At 35.6% G+C, this 17,476-nt stretch overlaps 2 protein-coding genes across 2 annotated transcripts in view; one reads left to right on the forward strand and one right to left on the reverse strand.

Annotated features, from left to right (window-relative positions):
- The window catches only part of CEP290 (centrosomal protein 290kDa), a 52,245-nt gene extending 37,959 nt beyond the window's left edge, over window positions 1-14,286 (forward strand). The window contains exons 39-52 of the mRNA XM_009698372.1: window positions 104-220; window positions 1,662-1,807; window positions 2,681-2,836; window positions 3,454-3,577; window positions 5,799-5,933; window positions 6,186-6,272; window positions 8,162-8,326; window positions 8,660-8,782; window positions 9,115-9,278; window positions 10,766-10,907; window positions 12,588-12,661; window positions 12,804-12,907; window positions 13,708-13,814; window positions 14,098-14,286. Of these exons, the coding sequence (XP_009696674.1) occupies window positions 104-220; window positions 1,662-1,807; window positions 2,681-2,836; window positions 3,454-3,577; window positions 5,799-5,933; window positions 6,186-6,272; window positions 8,162-8,326; window positions 8,660-8,782; window positions 9,115-9,278; window positions 10,766-10,907; window positions 12,588-12,661; window positions 12,804-12,907; window positions 13,708-13,814; window positions 14,098-14,286 (1,833 nt within the window). The remainder of the gene's footprint in view (window positions 1-103; window positions 221-1,661; window positions 1,808-2,680; window positions 2,837-3,453; window positions 3,578-5,798; window positions 5,934-6,185; window positions 6,273-8,161; window positions 8,327-8,659; window positions 8,783-9,114; window positions 9,279-10,765; window positions 10,908-12,587; window positions 12,662-12,803; window positions 12,908-13,707; window positions 13,815-14,097) is intronic.
- Window positions 14,287-15,397: 1,111 nt separating this feature from the next.
- LOC104160281 (chromosome unknown open reading frame, human C12orf29) lies at window positions 15,398-16,721 on the reverse strand (the record flags this gene model as incomplete). The annotated part of the gene is made up of 3 exons (XM_009698373.1): window positions 15,398-15,822; window positions 16,413-16,582; window positions 16,702-16,721. Coding segments are annotated over 3 exons (379 nt in total), but the record flags the coding sequence as incomplete, so codon positions are not given.
- Between the last annotated feature and the right edge of the window lie 755 nt (window positions 16,722-17,476).

Consider the following 17,476-nt stretch of genomic DNA (forward strand, 5'->3'; position numbering starts at 1 on the left):
TAATTCTACCAATTGGAATTAAAATCCTTATCTTTTGAGTGGAGAAAAATACTTAGGTAGTGGTCATTAAACTTTAAGTTTGTAAAAGTTTGCAATTTTTCAGAGCAAAGCTGATGAACAAAATCGGATAGATGCACTTCAGAAAAAAATTAAGCAGTTGGAAAGTGAACTTGAGAAGAAGTGTGAAGAAATAAAAAACAAAGGTGTAAGAGAAGATAAGGTATGTGATACTTGGATTGTGGCTTTGAAAGACATCACTGGCCGAGGTCTAGGCAGTTCAGCTCTCCCTGTTGCCTCTAAAAAACCCCAACCAACCAACCAGACTTGATCAGAAGCAAACCAGTTTCATGACTGTAACTTTTTCATCTTTCCCATGCTCTTTGTTACTGCTCTTGTTGCTTAGGTATATTAATATTTTCCTGCCCTTTTTGTAGAATTAAAGAGTTATTACAAATCTTAGAAAACTAAGATTTTGTAGATAGCAGTGAGATTGACTACATAAGCGCTGTCAAATGTGCATTTGCAAAATCAGTGCAATGGTTAAAACATGAAGTACTTCAGAGCAAAAGTGTGAATCCTAGAGAGATGATGTCTGTATAAGTGATTATTCTTCACAATAGTGATATCCACGTACAAGAAGTTCTGAGCGAATGGAGATGAGTTCATTTTACCAGTTGGTTTGTTTGGTTTTTTGCTTGTTATTTTACTACTTCAGTAACTAATTAGTGGCTTGTCGTAGTAATCGTAAAGTATACTGGAATATTATAGCATGCCTGTGTAATGACATTAAGACTATTTATGGTATTAAATATTATTCTAGGACTGCACTTATGCTTCCAATTAATTTGAGACTTTTTAAATACCTGTTGCTTAGTGTTGAGCTATTTTTCTCAAACTTGGCATAGTTTTTCCTTTTTCCAAGATTTTGCTGTCTGTCCCTTAGTAGCAGTAACTTTAGAATGAAGACAGAAAAGACAGTACAGGGGCTAACTGGAGAAGGGAAAAGTCCAATTAAAAAAAAAAACCCAAAAAACAAAACAAAAAAAAAACCAACAAAAATTGCTTACAGGAATATTGCCTGTGATTTTTCGGTAGCCATTTGTGCTTACATAGGTACAGGTTTTAACTGATGTATAATTTATAGTTAATGAATTGTGCCTTTGAGTAGAGATTCCATTTCTCATCGGAAAAAATAAACTAAAATGACCAATTGTACAGCTGTGCAGCAGGGGCATATAAACTCTGGTGAGCTGCAGAAGACAGATCTGTAAATTGGCATCGAAAAACGCTTTCTGTAATCTGTCTTCTTTACTAATGTGTAATTCAGAGTAAAAGGATACATTGCACTAGCACCTCTAATTCCGTAAAATGTGCCACTCCCTTTTTGTATAATGAATATTAAAAGCTAAGGAAGAATTTGGTAATAGTGTTAAACTGCATCAGCTTTATAAACCAGTCGCTACAGAATACTTAAGGTATCCAGCTGGGCCTGCTATTTACCTTATAGTAAATAAGGTAAATAATATATGCCTGCTACGGCTTCATGTTTTAAATCAATAAATGAAGAATATATCATTCTTGGTTTTCTACCGTGTTTACTTATTTTGCTTTATGAAAAAAAATTCAAAAATAAATACATGATTTTTCTATGTGCTTCACAGACCTCCAAGGAGGAAATAATTAGATGGGAAGAACGTAAAAAATTGCAAACCAGAATGGAAAGATTGCAGAACAAACTAAGGGAGAAGGAAGCAGCAGCAGATGCTTTAGCGAAACAGTTTAATACATTGAAGGGAATTTATACCAGGTGAGTTGCTTTTAATAGGTTCAGCTACAAAATGATGTCATAAGGGAAATCCAAATATGTTTGCCACCTAATATGTATAAGTTTGTTATGTTTATAAGATTGATGTCTAAAACTTGACATTGCTATTTAGATTAAAAGGATTAGTAAATTTTCAAGCAGCAGGTTACTCCTCTAGTATCCTTTCCCTTGTAGAAGCCAACAAACTTTATTAGAAGAAACTGTCTCTGAATAAAACTAGTCCTTTTTTATTCTTCTTGTATATAGCATTCTGTTATTCCCATGAAACAAATAACAGCGTTATGAAGACAGGCTGTTTCTCACCCCTATGTTATTTAATCAGATTGCTAGGATTGGATACTGTGCTACTGTTCATAGTGCTACTGCAGTACTGATGGCGCGAATATTATGAGATGGGAACCTTTTAAGAAAAGCGCGTGTGCAAAACCTCTGCAAATGCTACATTTACTTCAGTTCAGTAATGACAGGGTTTCACTGATAAAAGATGCAGAAAAGAAAGGAAACTGGGATGGTGATTGTAGCTGTTGATAGAGCGTGGTTTGAAACTGCTTCAAAATGGCATTTATTCTTAGCAAGTCTTGCACGAATTTCACATAAAACACAGGCAAGATCAGCAAGCGGTTTATGACATGCGCTATACTGACTTAATGTTCATTGTTTTTTCCAAGTTTGGTTTTTGGGTTTTTTTGGTAAAGCTGTACTGTCTATAAGGTAACCTTATTAAACGGAAAAGGGGGTGTCGTTCAGTGATCAAATAAATTGCAAATGTGGATTATTTAAGACAGAAAGTATTTTCTCCTAAAGAAAGCAAGGTAGCAGGTAAAGTTTTAAATGTAAATTTACTGGATGTTGCAGGACTGATAAAGAGAAAATTGCTCTACAGCAGAAACTTAAAACTATTCGTGTCACTGTTGACCATGGTGTTGAAGTAAGAGCCTCAGAGACTGAAAAAGAACTGGAAGAACTAAGAAAGCGGAATCTAGATTTAGAAAATGAAGTTGCTCACATGAGGTGAGAGGCATTTTAAAAGAATCTATAAAATAAACTGAAAAATCTAAATGAGAAAAAAATCTGTGGAAAGAGATAAATAGTCTCTATTAGACCAACTAATTCAATAAGGAAAAACACAGATGGGAATTTCAAAAATCCTTTGAGTCTGTGACGAGCAAACTTAAAGCTCCTTCGGAGCAATTGTTCATGTTCAGAAAATATGCAGTATTGGTTCATTATTCTAAAAAGCTAAACAATACAAAAGACATCTGGCTCCTATTGCGTAAAATTATAATTACAATTTAGAGTTGGTAAAAGTTACTGGAACTGCTAAGTGGCAGTTAGGGAGTGTATTCTTAAGTCAATGTGTCCACTATCACAGGGGCTAGTGTACCTGAGTAGTAGATTCTGTACACATCTCAAAAGAGCAGATTCCTTTTGCCAAAGTAAGTACTTTTGATTCACTAGGATTAGTTGAAATACCGTATATGGCTAACATTGATTTAGAATAACTAGCCCAGTAATACTAGAAAATCCACTCTAGTAATCCAGAAGTTCATGGGGTTTTTACCTTAAGGGATGGTTTTTTGCATTAATAGCCATTTGTTTGTTTTGGCTTGATTCATTTTTTGATGTAGAACACAGCAAGCAGCCCCACAAGATTCTATTGTAGAAGAATTACGTTCTGAAAATCTATCCCTCCAGGAAAAGCTTCATGCCTTGCAGAGTCAGTGTTCGAGAGAGCCATGTTCTAAACCCTCAGTAAGTTAATAATGTAACCATATAGGTTACCTATAGGAGTTGCACCTACTTAACAAAAATATTTGGTATTCTGTGTCATTTAGCTGGTTTTATTTCAAATGATAGTATTCTAGAACAGGATATGAAATACTCAGCTTTTAGTGTTTTCAAAAAACACAACAAAACAACCCCCCCAAAACCCCAAACGTACAGTTTCTGTGTTCTACTGGTAGAAGTTGAAATATTTGGTATCCTAGCATATGTGGAGAAACAAGGGATATGTATTTTTAAATATGTGAGTCTGCAACTGAGAGACTAGTTTTATATTCCATATTGACTGAAAATTTGGGATACACAGAGTTTGGGGAAATACTGAGCTGCATTTCAGTTACATTAGGTGTTTTTGTTGTGTTTTGATTTTTACGAGGTTTGTTATATTGCAAATATTGCATTATTAGATTATCTTAATCCTTCAAGAAATAGATTTAACAGTACTTTCTAGCTTTCTTTATTTCCTGTTTTGTTTTACTGTCTTCTGCTTTTCTTTCATGCTTCATTCTATCTTCAACTTGAATCAGAGTCCATGTGACCAAACTGAACTGACCAAGTCTGTTCCTATCAGTATCAGTAAACAAAAGTATTTGAATTCCCTTCCAAAGAAATGTATTTCAAATAGGGATGAAATCAAACATCAGACTAATCATAGCATTACTGATGGCAGTGAAACAGATGAGGAAGCAGACATGCAAACATGCATCACGCATAGTGAAGGCCACGAGGCTACTGCAGATGCAAGCACAGAAGCGTCTCCTCAACAGCATCCTGAAGATAGTGAGAAATGCAAGGAGACAGATATTTCTAGGGGGGGACTGAAAAATGAAAATATAGCTGAAGCTGATGAAGAGAACTGCAGTGAAAAAGAAGAAAATATAACCCAACCTGGAAATGGAAAACTTAATGAGGAATTCGAAGAAAAGAGGAAGCAAGAAATACTCAAGCAATCACATGTTGATGAAGAAAGCGTAGAAGTGCCTGATACTGACAGAATGAGTTGCAATCAGTCTCATTCAGGGGAACCTTCTAATCAAGCTAATGACTATGAAGCAGAAAAAATAAATGTGAATACTGAAATGAATCGACACACTGCAGAGGATAACCATGAAAGTCACCAAAGTGCTACAGAGGGCTTTGAAACAACCCCAGAATTTTGTGAAATGCCCGAGGTTTGATACTGTAGCAGTCCTGTAGCGTTTCTTGTGTATAAATGGTGCAGAAATGGAATAGTTTGATCTTGATAATGCAGTGCTTTCCTGTGCGTGGTCTGCAGGGATATTGAAATAGTCACCAAGTGGTCCATGAAGCAAACCTTGTACTTTCATGATAGGGATGCATGTCAGGTCACAAGCAAGCTCATGTAAATTCTAAAATTTTGATCCAGAAAGCTTACAAATAATCCCAATGATATGTGCACTGAGTTGATGACCTTCATTCTTTAAGAGACTTAAGATGTGTTATTACTTACACTAAGAAAAAAATATGCTTTATTGAAGCAAATATTTTATTCCTGTCATTTATTAGTGATGAATTAATGGTTAATTCCATAATTACACAAGTAAAACCTTCTGATTATTATATCATCAAAAGGTTTTACTCTTTACCAGTCAGGCATAATAATTTACCATATACTTACGACTTGAATTGGCAATATAATGCATGCAAAGCACTCTTTATGTAATAGAAATTACTAGCCTCCGTGGATGAAGACTTAAGATTTGTAGGAACTAACAGAACTAGAGTTATATACTACTCTTCCTGACTTGCTATGTGATCTGTTTGACTTAAGTGAAATTCCTTATGTCATATGTACTATTTAATAAACATATCAGAATGTGTCCTTAAAATTAGGTGCTGTTCCCAGGTACAGTGTCACAGCTTACTGCACTCAGTTGCTTTTTTTATGATTTATTTGTACCCAATAGTTTGAGAGTTAATTTTGATTGGACAAAATTTTTACTGGTTTATACTGGTTTGTAAACTTCCCTTAAAGGTTAAACAAGTTTAGAAAATGTAAGAGAATGAGTCAAAGTTAGAGCAGATTAGAACAAAACTGGTGATATAACTGCCATCCGTTTTATTTCTGTGAAAAATACTGATTCTCTGTTGCTCCTCATCAACTACAACTGATACATTGATTAGTACATTACCACTTAATAATAATTTTTTTCATCTTTGTTTTCTCAAGACATCAGAAAGAGGATCAGATGATCAATGTCAAAGAGAACAAGAGATTCTGAAGGAGAATTTAAGATTGTCATCTGAAAACGTTGAGCTAAGATTCCAGCTAGAGCAGGCCAAAAAAGATTTGCCAAGACTAAAGGTAACGTCTTTACTCTGACACAGGTTAGGGATTGCTTAAAAAAAATGGTTATCTTTTCTGTACATACTGTGAAGTTTTTAATGGTTTTATGGAAGATGAGAAGGTTCAGTGGCTGGGAGATATGATGAAAAATGTCATTGCGATGGGAAATTGCTTTCTCTTTACATTTTTCAAAGTAAACCAACTGTAATTTTGTTACTGTTCACCTCAATTTGAAATCTAAGTACATGGCTTATTACTTTGGTTTTTCAGGGCCAAGTAGATGACTTTAAAGAAATGTGTGAACTTCTCAAAAAAGAGAAAGCAGATACTGAAATGAAGTTGTGCAGCATTAGAGGGGTGAGTATTGCAACAGGTGTAACATTGTGACATATTGTAACATTTTTCATGTTAAATTTCATTTTAAATGAAATGGAAGTACAAAAAAAAAAAGCAGTGTTTTATTAAAGCTAAATTATTTGGCCTTATTTTCTCATTGGGATTAAAGTTATCTTCAGAAATGTATTTGTACAAAAAATAGGAGTTACAGCCCTAATAATGAAAATTGTATCAGTGTATTTATATAAAAAATTTCATAGTTAAATGAAATGGAAGTACAAAAAAAAAGCAGTGTTTTATTAAAGCTAAATTATTTGGCCTTATTTTCTCATTGGGATTAAAGTTATCTTCAGAAATGTATTTGTACAAAAAATAGGAGTTACAGCCCTAATAATGAAAATTGTATCAGTGTATTTATATAAATGTGTAATATAGTTATAGCTTTATGATTCAAAAGATAGGATTTTGATTTGATGCAGATGTTAGAAAGTGTAAGTTATTGTTAGTGGAGTTTTTTGTTTATTCTACTGTGCAAGATGACGCAGTTAAATTTTACCCTACTGTCAGCTACTGTCAGCTGCTTTAATAGAGCAATATTTCAGAAGTTCCGGGAGAAAAAAGACTTCAGCAGTGCCCAGTATCTCCCTTGCCACTAACTTGTCAAACTATTTGTGTGACCTTTTAAAGGAAGCTGACTTAATAAAAGCTCTTAAGTGCCTTCGTAGCTCTCTCAGTGTACAAGGAGAATGAGTTCTACTTCTGGGTACCTGGAAAAGATTGTGTATTTCCTATTCTTTTACTTGTACCTTGCATGGACTGCTTGTGTATCTGCCCATCTCTTCTGCAGTGGTAGTTTGGATAAGGAAATTCAGTTTATAAAACTGTTTCATGCAAAGGTTCTGAGGAGGCAGCAAATTCTGAATCTTCCTCCCTTTTCAGGCACCAAGATCAGACAGGTTTTTCTTTAGCTCTGCTGTGTACCAACACAACCTCGTAATCGCTCCAGTTATTTTGGAGAAGAAAGAATAAGTCATTTTTACTTCCAAATCTTGGTTGCTATATAGGTTTATGTAGGGCTCCGGGGAGTAAAATCTTCCACATTTTCCACTGTACTGTGCTCCTTACCTCTGTAGAAAGAAAAGGAGGTACTTCATGGGCCCAGAACCAGAAACAGCAGCAGCGTTAAATTATTATTGCTGAGGAGAACAGTCACTGCAAAGATGATGAGACAATAAATGCATTTGAAGACCCTTTAACAGCTTTTCTACATCATAAATGAACTTAGTGAAAGAAGAAAAATGGAGAAATTACAAGCTTTTTTCCCCCATATTGATTTATTTATTTCTCGATCTGCAAGGAGAATATGTGCCTTGGGAAAGGGAGCAGATTTACTCATGCTTTAAGATGTAGTTCATCTGTTACTTTAATCCAGCAAAAGTATGGTTGCTAAAAAAGGGCCCTCTTTTCCTCCCTCAAGCTCTCAGCCATTCTTTTTTGGGTTTTTTTGCCTCAGACAGTATTAGCATTCAAGCAATTGCATGGTCTGTTGGATCAGGGAATTGCTCTACAAGAAAGGCTAAAGAAATAAAGTAGTATTTTGATTTATTTTCCTAGTGTTTCAGTTTAATTCATAAAGTACAGCAGATTTTGAGACTAACTGCAGCTTTCTTGGGTAACACAGGAAATGAAGGAGCTGATACGTTGACTTTGGGGGTGAATGTATCACTAGACGTTTTGAGGAGCTAAGTGTGCAAGAAAATTTAGGGTTCAAGTCACACGAACGTACAACATCTTTTCTATAAATATAAATTGCAATGGGAAAATAAGCAACAAAGTAAGATTTGGAGTATCTCAGAATGTTAAGATGAACTGTTTACTTCCTTTTACTTTTTTTTCTTCCTTCTCTATAGGCTGGTAGAAGTGGAAGGTCAGTCCCAGAATTGGAAAAAACAATTGATTTGCTGAAAAAGATTGTAGAGAGAGTCCAAAGAGAAAATGAAGATCTGAAAAAAGCTCCAGCTGTGGTTTCTAATAGGAAATTACTTGATCTTGAAAATGAAAATGAGAAGCTAAAGGTACTCATTTATCTTCGTAACTATATTTAGATAGCAGTTTATATGCAAGTTAGTAGGAAAATGGAGCAACAAGCCATTTGATCAGCACAAAAGTGTTTTAAAAATACCAAATATGGAGTGTGTAGAACAGAAGAGCAAAACTTGGTTTTAGCATAACATACTGCATGATTTATGTAAAGGTACTCTGTACCTTAAGGATATATTTAAATATGTGATGAAATGTTATGTTCACTGTGCTAAGTAGCTGGAACTATGCTGGGCTTTAAAAATGGAAATCTGAAATTTTCTACTAAGCAATGTATATGACTTTTAACAAAACTGTTTGATATTTAGTCTGAAATGGAAAAAATGAAACTTCATCTGGGGGGCCAGCTGAGTATGCATGACGAGTCTAAAACCAAAGAAATGGAAAAAGTCATTATTGAAAATGAGATGCTGCGTAAAGAACTGAAAAAGGTATGATTGTTGTCACACATCCCTTTATTTGCAGTAGTTACTGGTTGAGTCAAGTATCTTTGTTTTGTTTTGTTTTGGTTTTTTAATGGTTGATATGGAATGGACACTTTCCTAAGCGCTGATATTGCTGTGACCTAAATTTTAATTATATGTGGAGGGGAGACATCCAAGGAGCAGCCCAAGACGGAATTTAGAAGTTGTAGTGCTAGAGATCTTGGATGCACTGTTTTCCTCTAAATCAGCACTGACCCTGTCTCACTATCATTTTAGATAATCCTGTGCTTCATGTGAGGTTAAGTATTCGATAAACCTTTGTTTTTATTGAACAATAGGAAACTGACCATAGAGAGAAGCTACAAATAGCGAGGAGTAACTTGCAGATATTAAATGACAAATTAACTGTACAGCTGGAGGAAACCATGAAGAAACTAAATTTGGCAGAGCGCCAGTTGGTCGGAGCTGACAGCAAAAGCTGCAAGGCCATTGCTGTAACAAGGTAGGAATTGAGAATGAAGTACGGAAGATAGACACAAGTGTTAATTGTCAGCTGGAGAGGAGGGAGACTTGGCTGATTTCATCTCTGGTCAGGTCGCTGTTGAACAGGCTGTCTGCCAATGTCCAAGATTTTACCCACTTTCCCAGTCTTGCGCTCCCACAGGATCCCTCGGGGGAGTTTAGTGCTTCTCTGACATATTGCAGAGCCATTTCACTTCACTTCAGAAAGCTGTTCCTTTTTTTTAACCTTCCCCCTAACTATGTAGTGAGGTAAAATGTCTCTCTGCAAGGTCAGATGACAGCCGTATTTAGCGTAAGGAAGGAGGGCAGAACAGGCTGCCAGCCACATGAGGAGGAGGACGGGGACATGCAGCGAAGATGGTAGGCCCTGAACAGCTAGTGTATCAGCTCCGTAGTTTGAATATAGTTCTTTAGTTCTTCACCTCTTTGAAAAACTGTTCTACTTAGTTCTATGTAGTTGATCTAGATAGGTAGATATATAGTGGATAGATAGATGTGGATAGACAGGTAGACAGATATAAAATATATGGCTGTGCTTAACTGTACGTGCGTGATTCAACTGATGTGAATACACACGTTCATTTGCATTTACTTTAACGTGATTTTAAAGTGAGTGAGTAACACTGAGACATTACTAACCTAGAGGAGCTCACTGGGGCGCTTGACCATGCAATCCACCTCACCAGCACATCTTCCAAAGCACGTATGGGGTAACGTATGTTGACAGGTATTTGATAGGGCAGACGACGGTGTCATCCCAGTGATCCTTTGGAAGGCTCTCTGGCAGGCAGCAGGATGCTGGAGATTGTATTGCTATCCGAAATCCCCCTTCAGATGGGCGACGGGACTACCTGATCTCCAGGGGCACCCTCCAACCTGCACTTCCAATGATTCTACAAAAACCTTTTTGTAGCCTTGTATGGCTCAAACCAAAAGAGACTCCTCCTCAGGCTGCTGTTACTCCAGGGTAAACGTAATTTCTTGCAGAACATTTTTGCCCTTGGAGTCTTCATCTTCTGTAGCTGTATCAGCCCTTTTCTCAGTACCTTAATTTATTTTCCATAAATTATTAAATCATAAGAAAATTACTGTCGAAGGTATGACACTGAATTAAGACCTGACCAATATGCCGACTCCATCCAGAAGAGATGTGCACGTTTTTAGCAGGAGGTAGTTTGGGGTTGATGTGCAATATCATAAATAGATTCCAGTCCTCCTTTAATAAAGTGTAGACACAAAGATCCACAGAAGTGTAACATTTGGAAAAGCCTTTATTCTAAGATGAAAAAACGTGTTTTTCATTATGCTTCTTTCAGCTTAAGACCAGTGATTACTTCAAGGCCAATGCCCCAAACATATTTTAGGGTGTATTTTATGGCATTTAATCTCCTAAAGATATTTTAATCTCTATTTCTGCAGAAGTATTAGTGTTTGCTCTTATTTTTTTCTATATAAAAATACTACCAGGATGCACACAATTAAGATGAAGGAAATGGAAATGGATATTGCTAAAAAAACCCAAATCATTACTGACCTTAAACGGCAGCTTCAGCAAGCAACAGAACGTGAACACAATGCCTATAAAAACTTAGAAGATCCTAAAGAACAAGTGAGTAAAATTCAGCCAGATGACTCCTAAGAATAGATTGCTTAATATTAATTAATTTCTTTCTAATGTCTGTATTGGCAGAGGTCATTTTCTCTAATCCATGCTTTTATAGATTTTTTTTTCAGTCCTAGTTGCCGTAATTGTATATTTACATATTTTAGCCAACTAATGAGGTTTACCACATATTATCAATATATATTCTTGACTTGCAGTCTTAGGGGAAAATTAATTTTTTTATACTATATTCTTCTGTAGAGTTTTTTATTATTACAGTTTTATTGATCACGCAAAAACCTGTAGGTACAAATGCTTCAAACAGTCTTGACATTTTCTAGCTTGTTCCACAGAGAGAGTTTGCTGCAGGGACTTCCCTCATCCTTCCAGGTCTTTTTTGGGGATTGCCTTGGCCATCCTAAAGGGGATCTTCATGCCTGTTTCCAATATGGCCTCTTCCATGCAGTCCCTAATAAGTCTTACAAGTATTATTTCACACGTGAAAGAGCTGATGAATTTTAAACTCAGGTACCTTTGAAGAGATGTATCAAATTTTGGCCTTTAAGTACTCCAGCGAGGTAGCCCTAGGACCGTGCCCCTAGATTAGCTTCCATCTTCTCATTTATTAATACGTGCATGGTTTTCTTTCCCAGACGTCCTGTACTGGCCATTCTCAGCGTAAGGTATTGAATACCCAGCTTTCAGTATAGGAAGTCATACTTGTTATGTAAGCAAGTAAACGTGTTCAATAAATAGAACTTGGAATTGAGTCCTATAAAACAATTATTTTGTTAATTTCTGCTTGTTTTCCCTTTTCTAAAGTCAGCATTATTGACATGGAGTGCATACCAACAGAGATAACATTCTTTCCTTACGTGCTATTACTCTGGAGCAGCACACTTCTCAGGTTCTTTCATGTCTCAAATACTGGTGAAGGGATGTGGTCAAGGTTAACTAACTACATTTCAAAGAAACAGATTGATTGTGGAAAAAACCAAATCCCTACCATTTTAGGTAGTAAGAGAACAAAAGCCTATCGCTAACAGTAGCCCTATGACAGTTCAGAAATTGTCACTGCATTCAAAACCTGTATATAGGCTCATATTTAAACCGCTAATTTTTTGCTCCTGCAGCTTCTACAGAAAGGCACATCTAGAGGCTCCCTCCCTCTCTGGTCTAACTTACGACTGCAGGGCATTTCTCGTCAACATACGCTGTCTTGGGTTTTCACTGCAAAATCACAGGCTTTTTGTATTATGTTTAAAAATATACATGTCAGTAAAAAATAGAAGTACTTAAAAATACTACATGTCAGTAGTATTTTTAACGCATTTACATGATTTAGGCCTATCACTTCCTTAAGTATATGTATAAATTATGCTAATGTAGCTATGTGTCTAACTTTCTTTGTAAATCTAACTTTTGAGTACTTTTTTTCTTCCCCCTTCATGAAATACGTAGCAATGACCTAGACTAACTTGAAAAAGGCTGTAGATAATTAGCTCTGTGGAACCTGTCAGGAGGTGAACACTTGGGTTTTTTTCCTCTAATACCCTAGTACTTGGTTACATCCTTAGTATCATTTTCATTCCTTTTTTAATCCTGTATCAAAGAGAACTCCATCTGAACTGCATTATCCATGGATACAGTTTTCCAGAGTAAAACTTTCTTAATTTTTCTTTTAAGACTGAGCTTCTCAAACACTTGCCTGAAGGCGCAAGGACAGAGCAAAGCCTCATCAGGGAGCTTCAGCTTTTAAGGTAACGTACCTTTAAAACAGCTCAGCCAATGTACATGAAGTAAGAATGATCAGGAAATGGCCATTGTGGTTTTGAGTTACATCTTTTATATTCTAAACTATTTTAATAGTTAAAAAAATTCCAAAACTGTTTTATATTCCAGATTAACTAATAATCGATTAGAGAAAGAGAAAGCAGAACTAGCTCACCAGGTGGAGGATTATAAGCACCACAAACACAGATATACAAGTGAAGGTCCTGCAGCCGGTAATCATTTTCAATACCTAAAAATAAAGATCTTCCTGTATTTTAGGACTAAAACTATTTTTACTTAATATGTGTGTGCAAAATGATAATAAATCTACAGAATTATTTGAATTATATTAATGCCAGAGTAGTGTAAACTGGAGCAGACAAAGGTCTTGGATTTTTAAGTACTTATACAAGCCTTTTATAGAGAAGTGTTAGTAAAAATCTCCGTAATTAATTCTCTTGAGCAAGAGGCTGTAATCTTTGTAAGATTTCCCTTTCCAAAAAGAGGTGTAGTTCATGCCCCCATTTGCTTTATAAACCTCTAAAGACTGCTTGCAAGATGTCAGTCATTCATTGAACCCCTCTGGGAATGACTGAAGACTTAGCAGGCATGGGTCCCATGGGAAAAGCAGAGCACTGTAGGGCAGCACATTGCTGTATGACTGGGGGGAAAAAAAAAAAATTAACCCTCTTGAAGTTACAAATACAATTGGAAATAAGTATAAGGATCTTGTTAAATTTCCTGCATTTAAGTGAGAGAAACTGTACTTGTCATATTTCTCAGAAGTGTGGTAATAGACTGGCCACCAGAGTATTGTGTTCCATCCCCGGAACTAGACACCCCCACCTAATTTGTACAAGAACTACACAGAAGCCCAGGTGACTTGAAGTTTTGGTGGGTGTTGATCCCAACTGGGTTTACACACTTTAACTGTTTCAGCTTTCAGGAGATACAGAATTACTGTAACGAGATTATTCACATCATTGATTTTCATTACCTTCAATTTCATAACAAATTATCATCGTTTTTGCAGGACATAATGAAATTGTAGAGAAGTATAACAATGACAAGTTAATGACAGAAGTAGCTGACCTCCAGACACAGTTGAAAGCCTCAGAGATGGAAAAACAGCAATTAAAGGTGAGTTGCAAGGATCATCCTAGGCAAGATAATGAGCAAAATTATTGTTAGAAAGAGCTGTTTAATATCTAACCTAATATTTAATGACAAAGTCATTTTCTAAACATTGTGTTTATGAAGCCTATTTAGTTGTCAGTGAATGTGCTGTTCATGGGTAGATTTTTGTGTCTCTGGCGAACGTGCTTATTCTCATCATTTAGCCTCTTAAGGAAGAAAAAGCTGTTGTTGACGTGTAGTTCCTAAGTTCTGGATAAAGGTGGTACTCCTCTTTTTTTTTTAATAGGAAGAAACAAAAGAGCTGAGAAGACAACTACAAAACCGTGACCCTGAATTTTTTGAAGAACTTGAGGATCTGAAATATAACTACAATGAAGAAGTGAAAAAAAATATTATCTTAGAAGAGAGATTAAAGCAGCTCTCTGAAGAGTTTGGCATTCAAGTGGATAGTCCAGTCACCTTTTCTGCTGATTAGGCTAGTGTTTAGTGTCCCCAGTATTGACACAGAAAATTCTGGGGCAGTTACACAATACCCATTTATTTGTCTGTTTTTATGTTGGAAGAATACAAGTCTGTTAAAGGTCAGTATTTATACATAGCAGTCAACACAAAAGTGAGTTTTACCTCTCCCAACTCCTTTGCAATATTATGTTTTAATTCAGAAGACTAATTTGGGTAATACATAGGTGGCAGGTGAAGCTGAAACATTTGATTTAGCACATTTTACGAGTTTCTCAGTTGTTAGGCTAAGTATGCTAAGTTTCATATCAATAAGAATATGCAATTTGTTCTTACTGTCTTATGCTACCAGACTTCTTAATTATAGACTCAGGGTCAGCATCCTGGATATCTCTTCTTACACACCTGGTTATTTTTACCTCAATTTTAGAAAATTCAAGAACAAAGAATTGAAAATAAAGTTATAGTATTTTGAACCAAACTAATGGTATTTTTGTAGATAAATGATCTTTTCGTTTTGTATATTTTATATAGCCGGATGTATACTTTTATAGCACAGATAAAATAAAACCAGCTGAAACAATTGTTCAGGCTCACCTTTACTATTTAGATGCCAGCTTACTTAATATGCCCTTGATGAAGTTTCCTAACTGAGATGCAGTCTGAAAAGGGGTATTATCAAGCCAAATCATACGTCTCTCTCTAGTTACTAACAATCTCCAAAACAGAACTAGTATACTATAATTTACAATTTTTGTCCCAAAATAGTGGAAGTACCTGTAGGATATAGCTTAATTAGGTTTTTCAAGTAATAGCATAATGCTGCAGCTTACTAGTTAAATAATACAGTGAAAGGTTTTCCCCCAAAAGAAATTGTTAGAACTTTAAAAAAAATTATCAAATTTCAGGACTAATTCTCTGGTCCCACCTGAAATATGTCCTTTACTGTTAAGAAACAACTAGATCCTAAATCTGAATCCTACATATAACAGTGTCATAATAATTATAGAAGTGCAACCTATGGAATTTTACAGTTGATTGCATTCATTAGCTAAGCTCTTAGGACCAGCCAGTGTTAGACAACATACTACTTACACTTAATGGTATCAGTTTCCAGAAATGGGTTCAAAAGTTAAGGATTTTTCAGAACTGAAAAGAAACAAGCTAGAAGCTAAATCTCTGCTCTGGATTTTGGATCTCTCGTTACATAAAATTAGTCAATTAAGAAAAACTTAAAATTGTACAGTACCTAGGCTGTTGCCCAAGCTAGAAGATAATGTGTAAAGAGTTCTGTAGTAGACACAACTAAGAGGAATGCAGCACATATGACAATTAACTTGAAAGAGAAAAAAAAAAAAAAATTTCAAGCATCAAACTTGATATCTTTGAGTCTGTCAAATCTTTGACCATCCAAGTTTGAAAAATGGTGAAACAAACTCTTTGGTTCAAAGTCACCGTCATATTTAGTTCTATTAAAAGAAATTACAACCGGCTGAGAATTCAGGTACGTCTCCGCAAGTGGCCAGCGCAAGCCAAGATGATGGCGATGGAGCTAAAATAAAAAGAAATAAGACTGGTTTAGAGGTTTTGATATAGTGGCCCAACAGTTCTCAGCGTGGGGGGGGTGGGGGGGTTGGGTGTGCTTTAATTCGAGGAGCCTCTGCGTTAGGGCACTTACAACCATTAACCAGTTATCTGAATAACAGGAGTAACAACGAAGCACAAAAGGCCAACCAGCACCAAGGTGTCCTCCACAGCTTCAGAAATAATATAAACTCGCTAATTAATTCAAAATCACCTTCCTATTAACAATACTTATTCTATAAGTCAACACTACAAGACATAAATTTTTTAAATAAAAGAATTAAGCTTTAAAACGTTGAGTGATTCCTATACAGGGAAGCAAGAAAATATTATTTGATGTTCTTAATTACTTTAAGTTATTAGCATAATGTAGATAATTAAAGAGTTTAAGATGTTGTTCTAGTGATTCACTGGCTTGACTAATTCTACTGTCAGCTGATTTGCTAGAATGTTTTCTCAATTCTTTAGTAGTAAACAAGACAAAAAGTGAATACCTCACAATACTTCACATACTACGAATTATTATAGTGCTTTCCACATGTCCATCTATATATTTACCTTGATTAAACACCCATCATGGCAGTGCCACACAATTCCTTCAACTTTACCCTCGCTGCAGCCTTCAAACCAAGACAGTATGTCATTGTGTTTCAAAGCAGGTGGATTCTTTATTTCAAATGCTCCATGGGGTACGAGAAGATGTACAGGCTGCTTCTTGCTTCCTAACCCTATGTTAAAAGAAACAAAAATCTTCCTGCTAGTTACCTGTGATAACTTAAGATTTGCCTCACTTTTGTTATTACAGCTATCTTAAAAGGCAGACTCTATAAAGGCAGACTTCTCTTACCTCCTGCAACATTGTCCTGCCTTAAAGAGAACAGTTAAATAACTTTTAGAGTAGCAAATGTAGCTGTCCCCTCCTCATGTAACTTTTTATTTATATAAAATAAACAAGACATAGATTTATACAGTTGTCTGCTTTGTCGTTGTGGTCACCTCCTCAGTAACCATAAAGCCACCAGCTAAATACTTCAGGTTTCAGATCACAATCAATAGCACGAGCATCTCAGTTTCTGAAAAATCTGGCATATTTTCTTACGAATATGGATTAATGCTTTAGCCAGGCTGTTAACAAATGCATTGCCTCTTCACTGACTGTTCAACATAAATCTTCATCTAAGAATACAGCTATTAGTTGCAGTTCCTTTATATTCCAAGAAAATGCTTAGACCCGGTGCTACTATTTTTCCTATCCATCCTTGCAAGTTATCCTAACAGTAAAGCTCGGAAGTTAGAACGCACTTGTGCTCATACCTAATTGGCTTTTTTGTTATAAGGCTGGAAAAAGCCACAACCAAAATTTAGCTTAAATTACACTTCCTTAAAAAAATATTCATAGTATTTCACAATTTTTAAATTGCAACTTATGACTAACTCTAGGGACTCAAAAAAAAAAAAGCTGAATAAAATTTTCTACTTTAAAGGACTAAAGAGCATCAGAAAAGCAAGTAAAAAAAATTCAAGAAAAGACACAAACAATCTTAAAAAATATTTTAAGATTTTAATATAATATTCAAAACAACTTTTAATAATAATTTTTGATAATTTTAAAATAATTTTTA

This window comes from Cariama cristata, unplaced genomic scaffold (assembly GCF_000690535.1).
Source record: "Cariama cristata isolate BGI_N322 unplaced genomic scaffold, ASM69053v1 scaffold27704, whole genome shotgun sequence".
Taxonomy (NCBI): domain Eukaryota; kingdom Metazoa; phylum Chordata; class Aves; order Cariamiformes; family Cariamidae; genus Cariama; species Cariama cristata.